At 41.9% G+C, this 13,515-nt stretch overlaps 1 protein-coding gene and 1 non-coding gene across 2 annotated transcripts in view; one reads left to right on the top strand and one right to left on the bottom strand.

The window, feature by feature from the left end:
* The window catches only part of PGR (progesterone receptor), a 138,676-nt gene that overhangs the window by 107,142 nt on the left and 18,019 nt on the right, over positions 1-13,515 (top strand). Inside the window, exons 4-6 of the mRNA XM_077298475.1 lie at positions 8,212-8,511; positions 12,007-12,151; positions 12,758-12,888. Coding sequence (XP_077154590.1) covers positions 8,212-8,511; positions 12,007-12,151; positions 12,758-12,888 — 576 coding nt within the window. The remainder of the gene's footprint in view (positions 1-8,211; positions 8,512-12,006; positions 12,152-12,757; positions 12,889-13,515) is intronic.
* On the bottom strand, positions 10,642-10,723 carry TRNAS-UGA (transfer RNA serine (anticodon UGA)). Its single transcript has one exon. It is a non-coding gene; the product is annotated as a tRNA-Ser (tRNA).

Below are 13,515 nucleotides of genomic sequence, written 5' to 3'. Positions count from 1 at the left end.
CGACGAAGTATAGTTTCTTTGTCAGTAAAATAATGTAGTCTGCATAACACATCACTTGGATTAGAAGTGTCCAGGGGGCCCAAGTGGGATACTCTGTGATTTCTATCTATTGTATATGTAGCTTGTAGGGGTCTCTGGGTTATTAGATTCAAAATCGATGTTACTATTTGTTTTCTGAGTTGATGCTTTCAGGGATCCCTTTAAGGCGGATAGTGTATGGTCTTCTGTTCTCTTGATTATCTGTCAACATTGTGAGGGACTGTATATGGGATTGGGAGCTTGAAACCTCCTTCTAAAGAGCTGAGACCCTCTCTGATAAGAAAACAGTGGTATCCTCAGTAGGTCACTTCTAATAGCTAGCTAGCAATTAAAGTGTCCATGACATGCCTGGCTGGTAGAGCTTTAATCAGGTCATGCAGTCTCTGAATATATATCTGCATTATAGTTACATGAGTACTATGGGGAGCCATCATGATCACACAGCATGTCGGACTCACCCCTCTCCACGCTGACCCGGACCGCTGACAACTGAGTAGTGGAAGCATACGAGACACTAGAGGATCCAGGATTCTATGCAGTAGCGCCAGTCCCACTGCCCTCCTCTCCCTCAGTAAGGAATACACCAGCCTGTTGTCTTTGCAGCTTTGGTGGATCTGGCGCCATTGCTGCACCATGAGGTGAGACTGTTCTCGTCTTGTTGTTTTGAAATAGGTGGGTCAGCGATGAGTTACTGGCATTTCTTCTAGGTATTGAGGAGGGAGGAGGTCACAGGACTCAGATCTCTTCCTCTTGGACATATTGGAAGAGTTTAGCAAAGGTTAGAGCAGTTTTTGCTGCCAGGGTATATGAAGCGTCAGCAGGATGCTGCCTTACACCACCATAACTAAGCCACGCCGCTCCACTCCACGCACAATATTTAAATACATTCTGTAGGTGACTTTTAGATCATTTCTACAATCAGTTGTGTCAGTTTCAAGGCCCTCATTACACATTAGTCTAATCACTAAGGTTCAGTCGACATTCTAATGTATATGGAGACACTGGCCAACTGGTGCATGGAAGAGATGTCGATCAGACATATCCAATTTCAGATTGCCAATCGCATTGTTCTTCCAGGGATAAGCCACCTGCCGACGTATTGGTGACTTTCTCATAGAGAACACCAAAGCGCTGGGTCGAATGACTGAGATGGCTGTCAGTCGAATGATTGACTGAAGCATTGTTCTGCCGAAAGACATCTGATGTATATGGCCAACCCTACTTTTATGTATATTTTGCTAAAGACTGCAATTTACTACAAAACAATCACCATATATTATTATGACATGGTAACAAAACCCTCAACAGGCTGTAAATGACACCACAATCACTATGTGGTCATATATATGCACACACAGTATAAGCATTCCCCTCAAAAATATTTAAAATCGTATTTTGATTTTTTTTCAAAGCTGGACACCACTCAACTCAGGATGGTTTATGAAGGAAGATTAAAAAAAGAGTTATTTGGATTGTATGTTTATATATTCAGTATAAATGGATAACATAAACAGTTGTTTTCTTCAGAAAGAATTAAACAGCATAAATATCACAGCCTAACTAACTTCAGTATTTCCAGCAGCAGCTCACATTTGAATTAAACGTGTTCACCAAAGAAAGACATCACTGGTTGCACACCTCTTTTTGCAGAGCAGACTAACCAGCAGTTCTGCCTCTCTCCAGTCTCAGCACACTCCACACTGCTGAGCTAACCCAGCTACTCTTAAGAAGCCTGTAAACTTCAGACTGGATCATAGGATCGACTTTTTCAAGCCAGGATCTTTTGGTTTCTCAAAAAAACACAGACCCAAAATCCAGTCACATTAAAGAAGCACTCCCATCAAAATTTTTATTCTCTTAATGCAGTGATGAGCAAAAGGGTAACAAAGTTTTGGACTATTAATTTCAGGCTGCATATCTCACCATCCACTACTACTTTAAACATAAACCTACTGTCATTTTATAGACAATCATCTTGGCTATCTCATACATAAATTTGACTTGCAACTATTTAACATATTATTAGTTATGAAGATTCTTGTCAGGTCACTGCATTGTTACTGTTTTGCTCCTAATGGAATAAATATCTTTTTCTTCCTGTATACTACAAAATACAACTTATTCTCACATTCCCCAATAGCTCAGTGTGTTAATAGGTTGATTACTAAGTGAAAGCTCACTGGTTCGAATTGAGGATTAGCCTTGAAGAAGATTTCCCAAGAAAAGAGAAACAGATTATCCAGCTCATTGATAGCGGTCTCTTGGCCAAGGAAATTGCCAAAGCGCATCATGAGAGTGACATGACAGTTGTAAGAATACAAAATGAAGTCTGCACATCCATTCAAAAGCCAAGAGGTGGAAGTCCAAGCAAAAGTTCGGAGTCAACAAGTTTACTCATCACATGGTCTATGAGTTCTGGTGCGACAAACTCAACAGTGGAGGTATCTTGTATGCTTTGTAATAGTGAGATAACAAACGTCTATACAAGCACTGAGCGACACAAGTTACAGAAATCTGGAACGGTGGCTCGAAAAAAGGTGAAGAAGCCTCAACTTCAATATCCTCATAAGAAGTGTTGGCTCACGTTTGCAAAAAAAGTGCAGAAAGTGGAAAGTAGAAGATTGGAAACTAGTAGTTTGGAGCGATGATACGCACATCAAAGGACTATTCTCTGATGGGTGCAAATGAGTCTGAAAAAACAAGAGAACAAGGGGCTAACAGATCAAAAAATTGAAGGAATTGTCAAGTTCGGTGGAGGAAGCCTGATGATATGGGGTTGTTTCACAGTCAAAAGTGTTGGATATTTGTTCAAGATCAATGGTGGTCTCAATGCTGAGCTATATGTGAGTATCCTACAAGACAAGAAACTTCATACACTTGAGTACTATGGGTATGAAAAGGATGACATTGTGTTCCAGCAGGACAATGACCGGAAACATACATCGACATCGGCGAAGAAATGGTTCAATGACAATGAAGTAGAGGTGCTAGACTGATGCCCCATGTCCCCAGACCTCAACCCAATCAAACACTTGTCTGTAGAGTTGAAGACAAAACTGCATGTATACCCAAGTAAGTTGAGCAGTATGCTTTGGAAACGTGTAGATGAGACCTGGGAACAGATTTTGGTCGAGACATGTTTGAATCTGATCAAGAGCATGCCCAGAAGGATTCAGACAGTGTTGAAAGACAAAGGTGGATTTACAAAATACTAACAAAAAAATAAAAAATGTAAATTTAAATTTCTAGGAATAAAACAGTAACAATGCAGTGACATGACAAGAATCTGCATAACTAATCATACACTTAATAAGTGAAGGTTTATGTATGAGATAGCCAAGATGATTGTCTATAAAATGATGGTAGTCTCACGTTCAAAGCAGTAGTGTATGGTAAGATATAGAGCCTTAAAGTTAAAAGTTCAAAACATTGTTACCCTTTTGCTCATTGCTGTATATTGCAACCATCATAATATACAGTACTGTGTACTTATAATTGCTCATTTTGCCTTTCTAACTAATTATTTTCTTTTACATTAGGTCTATAACATCACATGATTAAAAACTGACTAGTTGAGTCCTTCTAAGGTCTATTAAGAAACAGGAGGTCAATTTTCTCTGCACAAGTTATGAGTCAAAGCTAAGGAGGGGAGCGTAGCATCTGGGTCAGGAATTGAATAGGGGAATTAGTCATGTAGGAACACAAGAAATCTTGTTTCTACATAGAGCAGAGAAAAGAGAATAACTGGGTAGAAAGGCAAAATAAGCAATTGTAAGTACACAGTGCTAGATAATATGTTGATCTTATATTAAGAGGATTATTTTTGTTGGGAGTGCTTCTGTGGGTAAACGGGGTGTTGGCAAGCACCCAAGTCTGCTAGCCGAAACCACATGGACCATGGATCGTCCCGCCTAATGCCCGCTCTCCCGTTAAATGTGGGTATAATGCTACTCAGACAACACAGGATTAGAGTAAAACAGTGTGGCAATACTTTATTGAACCACAACACACAATAGCAAACAGAACAGTCCCAGCAATTATCCCAAGATAGTGCACATTACAGGGTCCCATCCTTCTGCTGACTCACCGAGATAATGGTAGATGTTATGTCAGAGCTCCCAGGGTCGCTATTCCACCTGTGATACACACACAGAGAAGAGATATCGACAAGCGTAGGGAGGTGACCGAGAACAGTCCATAGAGTCCGTACAAGGTCCAAAGCCAGTTGACACGAAAGTCAACACCTGGCTTATCCGACCATCTCCATGGAACTAGGTGATCAGCGGGTCCCAAACCTGGCTTTCTCCAAACATATCCATGGTTCAGAGATGATCACTGGATCAGATCTGTGTCCTTCCAACTGGATCTGAAAACCCGTAGGTTGTTTCCTATAGAATCATAGATTTGTGTCCCTTGTGATTGTGTCATGATGATTTGGCTGCAGTCTTGTCTCTTGTCCGTTGGGTGGTTTGCAGAATGTCCAGCTGGTAGCTCTGTGTTATTTCAGTTCTAATGAGATCTCTGAGTCTTTTTATACCTGAGGCATGTAAGCTATTTTTACAATTACCCAGTGTCCTTCAGTCCAACATCAAGATAAGGCAAACAATGGTGATGAGATCAAGTAGCACTACTTGACCATTCAATCTATTTGCACAGTCTTTTCCTCTCTGCTCAAGCTAGTTCCAGAATATAATGCACAATTAGCATATCAGCACACAATAAACAAAGATAAACACACACACACTACCTACAAGTCACTATTACAGACTTAAACAGTATGTTAAATAGTATATCAGTTTGCAAGTCTGTCTTCTTGAGCCACCAGACATAAACACTTAAATCCACAAGCCAATATACAGATAAAAAGTCAGTTCTCCTTGGTTTGCAAAAACATAGTTGTCTGGGTAATTAAGATATACTCTCCTTTCTTCACAGCTTCTTTAAATTCTCTCAGTAACCTACTGTTACTGGTACAGCTTACATTACTGACACATTTACCATCCAGGACTTTACCTCCTTCTTTCCTACATATCCTACCCCTCTCTCCAAAGCCAGGGGCTGGGCACAGTCTATCCATAAATAGTGTACCCTTGACAACTTTTGAGAAATTCTGCCCTAACAAAACTGGTTGTCTACAGAGGGTCAATTCAAGCTCTTGAAATGCCCTGTCAGCCACCCAAGACAAGTTAACCATCACTGATTTTGTGCCCTTTTGGAGATTCCCAGAAATGCCCTGGGTGAGGGTTTGTGGCCAGCTCTGTATTGCGTACTCTGATACTACCTCCTGGTGGGCCTCAGGAATCCTTAAGGGCTTTAAATTGACCCAAGCATGAAGCTTGGAGTACATCTTATAACTGATGTAACAAGTGAGAACTGGTAACTTCGAGAACCTGTCTTTATTCTGTTGTACAAATTTCTGTCCATACTGTTTTTAGGAAGGTGACATTTTCAGTCCCTTTGACACCAGTAATGTTGGCTTCTGACTGGGCCAGCAAGCAAGGTGTTTCAAGGAGGTCCCTATTCTCCCAGGGTTGCAGTAGGTGGCCATTATATGTCAGGAAGGTCTTCCTGTTCCCTGGTTGTTGTATTTTATAGTTGACCTCTCCCACCTTTTCCATCAACCATCAGGGTCCCTGCCACTTTATATAGAATTTGCTGTTCACAGTGGTCACTAACTCAAGTTCCCGAACCCCAGGTTTAAATTGTCTCACTCGAGCCGACCTATTATACCCCCTCTCACTTTGGTCCCTAAACCAATCTCTTTATGCCCAGCCAGATGCAGAAAATTATTATCAGCTCTCGACTCCTGTGGAACACCATTTAACACATTTTTCACTACTTCAGTACTTTTCACTGTTAAGTCCCTGCTCTGGGCAGTTCCAAATTTGTTGTGGGACTTCTCCAGGTCTGGGATATTTTCTTCAGGGGATGCTTCCTTATCTTTCTCTCTAGCCATTACAGTGAATGGAAATTTACCAGTTACATCCGACTCATGGTGGCATACTGAACTACTGGGTGCTACAACTTTAGCCCATAAGTCCCACAATAAAGGAAAATCGCATCCAATAACAATAGCATGCAATAAGTCCTCTACAATTCCTACTGGGTGGGACACAGAACCACAATCTGTGCGCATGTCCATCTGGGTGTCACATTTCAACCAGAATCTGCTCCTGCGACTTCTGCTTCTGTCACCAGGTGCCGCCATTTTCACTCTGCGGGTGTTGCTGGTGATAGAAGAGATGTCAGATCCAGAAGCTCTGGACAGCCGTCTCTGTCCAGCCACTAAGGTTAGACTGGCTAAGATCTGCCGTGCTGTGCAGTCTGACAGTGTGGGTGTATGTGCGGTCAAGCTGAAGTTATCAGCTCCCTGCTCAGCCAATTAGAGAGCAACACACCCTACTAAAGCTTCCAGCTTGCTGCTGGAAGCCGCCAGACACACCGTTTGTGTTTCCCTGGTTAGGTGTGTGCTTTCTGCTCCTGCTTGGTTTTAGTGTTTTTCCTGTTTTCACCTTGGCATATATTTCTGACTATTCTTACGGATCCTGATTTTCTCCTTGATGTGACCTCTCGGCTCTGATCCTGCTTAGTGACCATTCCTGCCTCTGAACAGCAAGCTTTCCATGGAAGCATTCTACTGGATCCTGTTATAAAACCAGATCCCTGTACAGGGGTTAAAGGGTATAGGGATTTCTCTGGAATATGATAGATGGGGTGACTTGAACCAAGTCTGTCAGAGGTAACTTTTTGTTATACTGGGACATGAGATAGTTGTTGGAATCTCCATGGATACACCCCACCTCTAACCTCTTCCAGGGGTTGAGCAGATTAGGAAGTCTGGCAGTTAATAGGGTAACCAAACTCCCTGAGTCCTGGAGTCCACTCAAAGTAGCACCGTTCACCATCACCTGGCACAGCTGAAGTCCTTCACCAGGGTTGGTACAGTTCTGCAGGCAGGATGTGCAAAAAATGAGAGCTGTCAGCCTACAGATCAGTCCATCGGTTCTTGGACCATAAGACATTGGGATGCTATGTGACCCGGGGTTTGACACAACAGACAATGGTGCAAGATGTATTCTTTGAAACTGGCCTGACCCTTCCCGGGTCTTTGTGTGCCCCTCAGTGTGGACTTGGGGGTCCCAAAAAGGTGACCTCAGGCTCCCTTGATTGCTCAGGAAATTCTCCACAGCAAGGTATCTTTCCACTAAGCTCACAAGGTTATCTGTATTCTGTGGGATCTCCCTGGGATAATCAGTCCATTACCACTCTTTCCACCATCTGTGTTGGATAGCAGGTCTCAGGCTGCAGCCATTTTTGCACCAGGTGTAACAGGTCAAACAACTTGGACTAGGGAGGCTTATCCGTTTGGTAGCATCAGAGGTGCTCCCGTTGCACGCTGATGGCCAGGGTAATGTCCAAACGTGCCATAATCTCCACCTTCAGCTTATCATACTCCATCGTATCCTGCAGGGCAAGGTTGTAGTGGGCTTTCTGTGTTTCTCCAGTAAGGTATGGAGCTAGGATCTTTGCCCATTGTCTGCTGCTGAAACTGGTGTTGCAGTGGGTTCACGCTCCTGGGTAGCCAGTTTGATACTCATGGCACACGGTTTTATATCAAAACAGCATGTAGTTTATTGTCCATCATAAACTTTACAGCTCTAAAACAAAAACAGCATTCCTTCATTATCAATGGAGAACAAAAACAGTCCCTTCCTTCAGGCAGAATGAAGCAACTCCAAACAAACACCTGTTTGGTTGGTTCCAGCACACCTCTCTTTGCAAAGCAGACTAACCAGCAGCTCTGCCTTTCTCCACTCACTATCAACACACACTACTTTGCTGAACTAACCAAGCTGCTGATAAACTCCAGACTGAATCATAGGATCAACTTTTCCCAGCCAGGTTCTTTCGGTTATTCCAAAAACCCGGACCAAATATCCAGTCACAATAAACCATCTCAGAAAACTAGTGTTACTGGTACAGCTTACATTACTGACCTTACCGCCTGCTTTTCTACAATATGTACACCTAAATGTGTCACATGATAACATAAATGACAATACAGTAGAGTAAACCTTGCCTTATTACTGTTTATTAAAAAAAACAAAAAAATAATTTATCAATTTAAGTCTTCCACAACATTAAGATTGGGATTTACTTTATTTCCCTTAGGTCGGAAATTCAAAAAGTTTCACAGAATGAAGCCAGTAAGAGAGATGGAACCGGTCATTCAGCAGCCCAGGACTCTGGAAACGCAACAGACTCTGACCCAAAGGCTGTCTACGTGTCAAACTCAAGAAATTCAGTACATTCCAGAACTGTTGCAGATATTGCAAAGTATAGAGCCAGAGGTGGTCTACGCAGGGTATGATAACACTCAGCCCGAAACACCAAGTGCTCTGTTGTGTAGTCTCAACCAGCTGTGTGAACGGCAACTCCTCTGTGTTGTGAAGTGGTCAAAATCTCTACCAGGTAAGCAGTCATCCACATACATTGTTAGGGTTTATACAAAAAAAAAAAGTTTCTTTAAATACCTCAATACTTTCCCAGAAATGCCAAACAAATACAACAATGCAGCACCACAGATGCATCAAGAATCGTAGTGCAGGGCCACTGGCAGCAGTATTGCCATCCCCCACTTGTAGCACCATGAATCCCATACTCACCCCTCCACCACTGGTAGCCTTATTGTTGCCCCGGAGGCATCATTAATTCCATTTCCATTCCCACCTCACTGATCCCCTTCTCACCCCTATAGAAGTTTCATTGGACACTGCTTAGCATCCCTCCCGAACTGGAGGATTTTAATCTCTTCTGACCCCTCTCCCACAAGTTGCATCATTGATCACCTCAGCTGGCTGTAAAGGGTGTAATCTGAATATCTACTGTACAGACAGAAAGCCAGAGTCACAACACCCTGAGGAGAAATGCCCGGATTTACCTTATTTACTGTTTTTAGCCCTTTCTCCTGCTGCTTCATAGTACACAGGAATTCATCTTACATTGCTTCTTATATAACTCCCACTTGTAGCATCTCTGGTCCCCTCAGCTGACTGTAAAGGGTGTCATCTGAATATCTACTGTATGGACAGCCAGAGTCACAACACACTGAGGAGAAATGCCCGGATTTACCTTATTTACTGCTTTTAGCCCTTTCTCCTGCTGCTTCATAGTACACAGGAATTCATCTTATATTTCTTCTTATATAACTCCCACTTGTAGCATCTCTGGTCCCCTCAGCTGACTGTAAAGGGTGTCATTTGAATACTGTACGAACAGACAGCCAGAGTCACAACACACTGAGGAGATGCTGTGACCAGATTTACCTTAGTTGCTGTTTCTACCCCTTTCTCCTGCTGCTCCATAATACACAGGAATTCATCTTTCGTTGTTTCTTATATGACTACATCCAGCATGAAGTAAGAAATCAGTACAGATCTTCCTTGTGTTTCCATGCTTCACACTCTCAAACTGTCCCCATACATTGCTATCTTCCTGCTCAGATGCAGGAAGTCTCAGACATTTGTGAAAGTAGTGAGACAGCAGAGAGATCTTTAGCTTCTCTCTAACAGCCATAAGTTTTATTAATAAATAAGTGTTTTTTTTCCAGATTCTATATATTTGAGACACATTTTATTTTTCGGTTTTTATTTTCATTAAGTTCTTAGAAAAGGTTCTCTTTAAGTCCACCAATTCATCTCTAGTAACATAGTAACATAGTAACATAGTAACATAGTTAGTAAGGCCAAAAAAAGACATTTGTCCATCCAGTTCAGCCTATATTCCATCATAATAAATCCCCAGATCTACGTCCTTCTACAGAACCTAATAATTGTATGGTACAATATTGTTCTGCTCCAGGAAGACATCCAGGCCTCTCTTGAACCCCTCGACTGAGTTCGCCATCACCACCTCCTCAGGCAAGCAATTCCAGATCCTCACTGCCCTAACAGAAAAGAATCCTCTTCTATGTTGGTGGAAAAACCTTCTCTCCTCCAGACGCAAAGAATGCCCCCTTGTGCCCGTCACCTTCCTTGGTATAAACAGATCCTCAGCAAGATATTTGTATTGTCCCCTTATATACTTATACATGGTTATTAGATCGCCCTTCAGTCGTCTTTTTTCTAGACTAAATAATCCTAATTTCGCTAATCTATCTGGGTATTGTAGTTCTCCCATCCCCTTTATTAACTTTGTTGCCCTCCTTTGTACTCTCTCTAGTTCCATTATATCCTTCCTGAGCACCGGTGCCCAAAACTGTACACAGTACTCCATGTGCGGTCTAACTAGGGATTTGTACAGAGGCAGTATAATGCTCTCATCATGTGTATCCAGACCTCTTTTAATGCACCCCATGATCCTGTTTGCCTTGGCAGCTGCTGCCTGGCACTGGCTGCTCCAGGTAATAGCATTAATGTCCTGGGAAACATCTAGTAATGTTTCTTTTTTTTAGTTTTCATACTGCTTAGTTTCAATTTTGAGACTCAAATTTTGGAATATGAGTACTTGTCCCATTTCATATCATTTGGCCCATTTTACCAATATAAATATAGCTTTACTGTTTTCGACAAATTCTAATGTTTTTGTCATGTTAAAACACTATGCTGTGAACAGGATTTGAACCTGTGCGGGGAAACCTCATTGGATTTCAAGTCCAACTCCTTAACCACTCGGCCATGACAGCCAACTCAGAGAGAGTATGTTCCTACTCTCTCTTCAGAATATTTGATGTTCAAGTAAATAAAAAATGTTTTTTACTGTTCTTAGCATAATGTGTAAGAAATAAATGTGTGTCCTTCCTGAAGAATTAAAGTGTCATTGATTGTGAATAAAAATGTATGTACTAGAACAGCATTTTTTAAGGGACTATATTGCGACTGTTATACTGATGAATAGTGTTGAGCATTCCGATACCGCAAGTATCGGGTATCGGCCGATATTTGCTGTATCGGAATTCCGATACCGAGATCCGATACTTTTGTGGTATCGGGTATCGGTATCGAAACAACATTAATGTGTAAAATAAAGAATTAAAATAAAAAATATTGCTATACTCACCTCTCCGACGCAGCCTGGACCTCACCGAGGGAACCGGCAGCGTTGTTTGCTTAAAATGCGCGCTTTTCCTTCCTTCCGTGACGTCACGGCTTCTGATTGGTCGCGTGCCGGCCATGTGGCCGCGACGCGACCAATCACAGCAAGCCGTGACGTAATTTTCAGGTCCTTCTAGGCATTCAGTATTTTAAAATTACGTTCCGGCTTTGTGATTGGTCGCGTCGCGGTCACATGGGCGGCACGCGACCAATCAGAAGCCGTGACGTCACGGAAGGAAGGAAAAGCGCGCATTTTAAGCAAACAACGCTGCCGGTTCCCTCGGTGAGGTGAGTATAGCAATATTTTTTATTTTAATTCTTTATTTTACACATTAATATGGTTCCCAGGGCCTGAAGGAGAGTTTCCTCTCCTTCAGACCCTGGGAACCATCAGGAATACCGTCCGATACTTGAGTCCCATTGACTTGTATTGGTATCGGGTATCGGTATCGGATTGGATCCGATACTTTGCCGGTATCGGCCGATACTTTCCGATACCGATACTTTCAAATATCGGACGGTATCGCTCAACACTACTGATAAAGCTTCAGACCAGGATGTGCTGCCTCTACATGGATTTTTGAATTTTAACAAAAAAGAGAGATGGTATTTGCTTTGAGGACCCTGACACCATTTTAGCTACAGAATCAGGTATTAGGAGAGTTCTCCTATCTAGTGATGAGGTGATATGGAAACCCCATCTTAGTTTTTCCATGGGTCCACATAGTCTACATAAACCTCAACTGTGAAGCCACTTTCCCTCTTTTGATGTCCACATGGTCATCTAAGTAGATGTAAAAGACAATATCATTCCATTCACATTGCTATGTTACAAAGAATTCTGATAATTTTATGGTTTCATCTTTGATTGTAGGATTTAGAAATCTCCACATTGATGATCAGATTATCCTCTTGCAATATTCGTGGATGAGTTTGATGGTGTTTGCCATGGGATGGAGGTCGTACCAGCATGTCAGCGGACAGATGCTTTACTTTGCCCCAGATTTAGTATTGAATGAGTAAGTATTTAACGTAGAACATAAGTTCACATAGACCCCTATGATGTTGTAGGTTTGGAAATGTAGAATTGTGAGGGGCCCGAGTTGCAGATACATATTATAGACAGTAAAAGAGTAACTAAACTTGTTTTATTTATTTATTGTCCAGGCATTGCAAAAGTTATACAATTCTGGAACATACTTCTATACCTTCTCTCCCAGTGCTGTATCACATGCCCAATTTATGCTCCTTTAGAAGCTGCTTTCATCTGCTGCTCAAAGTAGGGGAATTTCCCTGTCTGAGCCTCTCTGCTCTCCATTCCAGTACTGAGACAAGAGAATGAGCCTACTCAGTTTATAAGTCAAGTACTATTGTGGCTAAGCAGCAGTTGAAAGCAGCTTCTAAAAGCATAAACTAGCCATGCGAAACAGCACTGCAGCAGAAAGTTTGGGAGAGAAAAAAGCAAAATTAGGTAGTGAAGTATCTTACAAAAATTCATTACTTTGCAGAGCTGGAGGTGAAACAAAAGTTTAGTTACTCTTAACAGTTCCAGTACACACAATAGAAACTATCAGCATCATTTTTGCATCTTTTTGATCCTAAAATGGAGACGTTTGCTTCCTCAGACAACGGATGAAAGATTCATCTTTTTATGCCCTTTGCCTCTCAATGAGACAGCTGCCACAAGAGTTTGTCAAATTGCAAATCACCCAGGAGGAATTCCTCTGCATGAAGGCTCTGCTACTTCTGAACACAAGTGAGTAATGTGTATATATGCAGGGGCATGGGGAAAGAATTGGATTTTAATAAAAGATGGTGTCAACATGAAAAAAAATACTATTACTGGTGACTGCTGTGTATTCATGCGCAAGTTCTATGAGCTGTATGTTATTTTTTCAATGCGCTGCAAACTTTCCTTTGAATTCCTTGCAAATCCATAACACAGCTGCAAAATCAGTATGGGTTACATCGAGTTTTGCAGGTTTTATGAAATGCGTAAATGGTGTTTTGTAAATCCCCTGTTTTACAATTTTAATTAACCATCTGTAAAAGCATTTATTGGGTTAATTATCTAAAAGGTTGAACGGCGGGTATCAATGTTATCTCTGATCACTGCCTTTACAGTATGAGCCTGACTGTCAGTTAAAGTCTGGATCTCATGGTGACATCTTGTTAAAGTCTGAATTATGCCTTAAAGGGATTATCCAGGGCTATTTAATATATTTTACTATGGGCCTAAGAGCTAACAGCCATGTTAACCAGCCTGTTGAGGCCGGTGGCAATCACTTCCAGCACAGGGTGTTCCTAACGGCGATTCAGTGTCTTCCTCTGATGTCACATTTACAGAACAACGGCTTCTCTTCCACCCTGCCTTGATGACGGA

This window comes from Ranitomeya variabilis, chromosome 3 (assembly GCF_051348905.1).
Source record: "Ranitomeya variabilis isolate aRanVar5 chromosome 3, aRanVar5.hap1, whole genome shotgun sequence".
Lineage (NCBI taxonomy): Eukaryota > Metazoa > Chordata > Amphibia > Anura > Dendrobatidae > Ranitomeya > Ranitomeya variabilis.
Note: the sequence above shows the minus strand (reverse complement) of the source record. Positions and strands in the feature narration are given on the sequence as shown.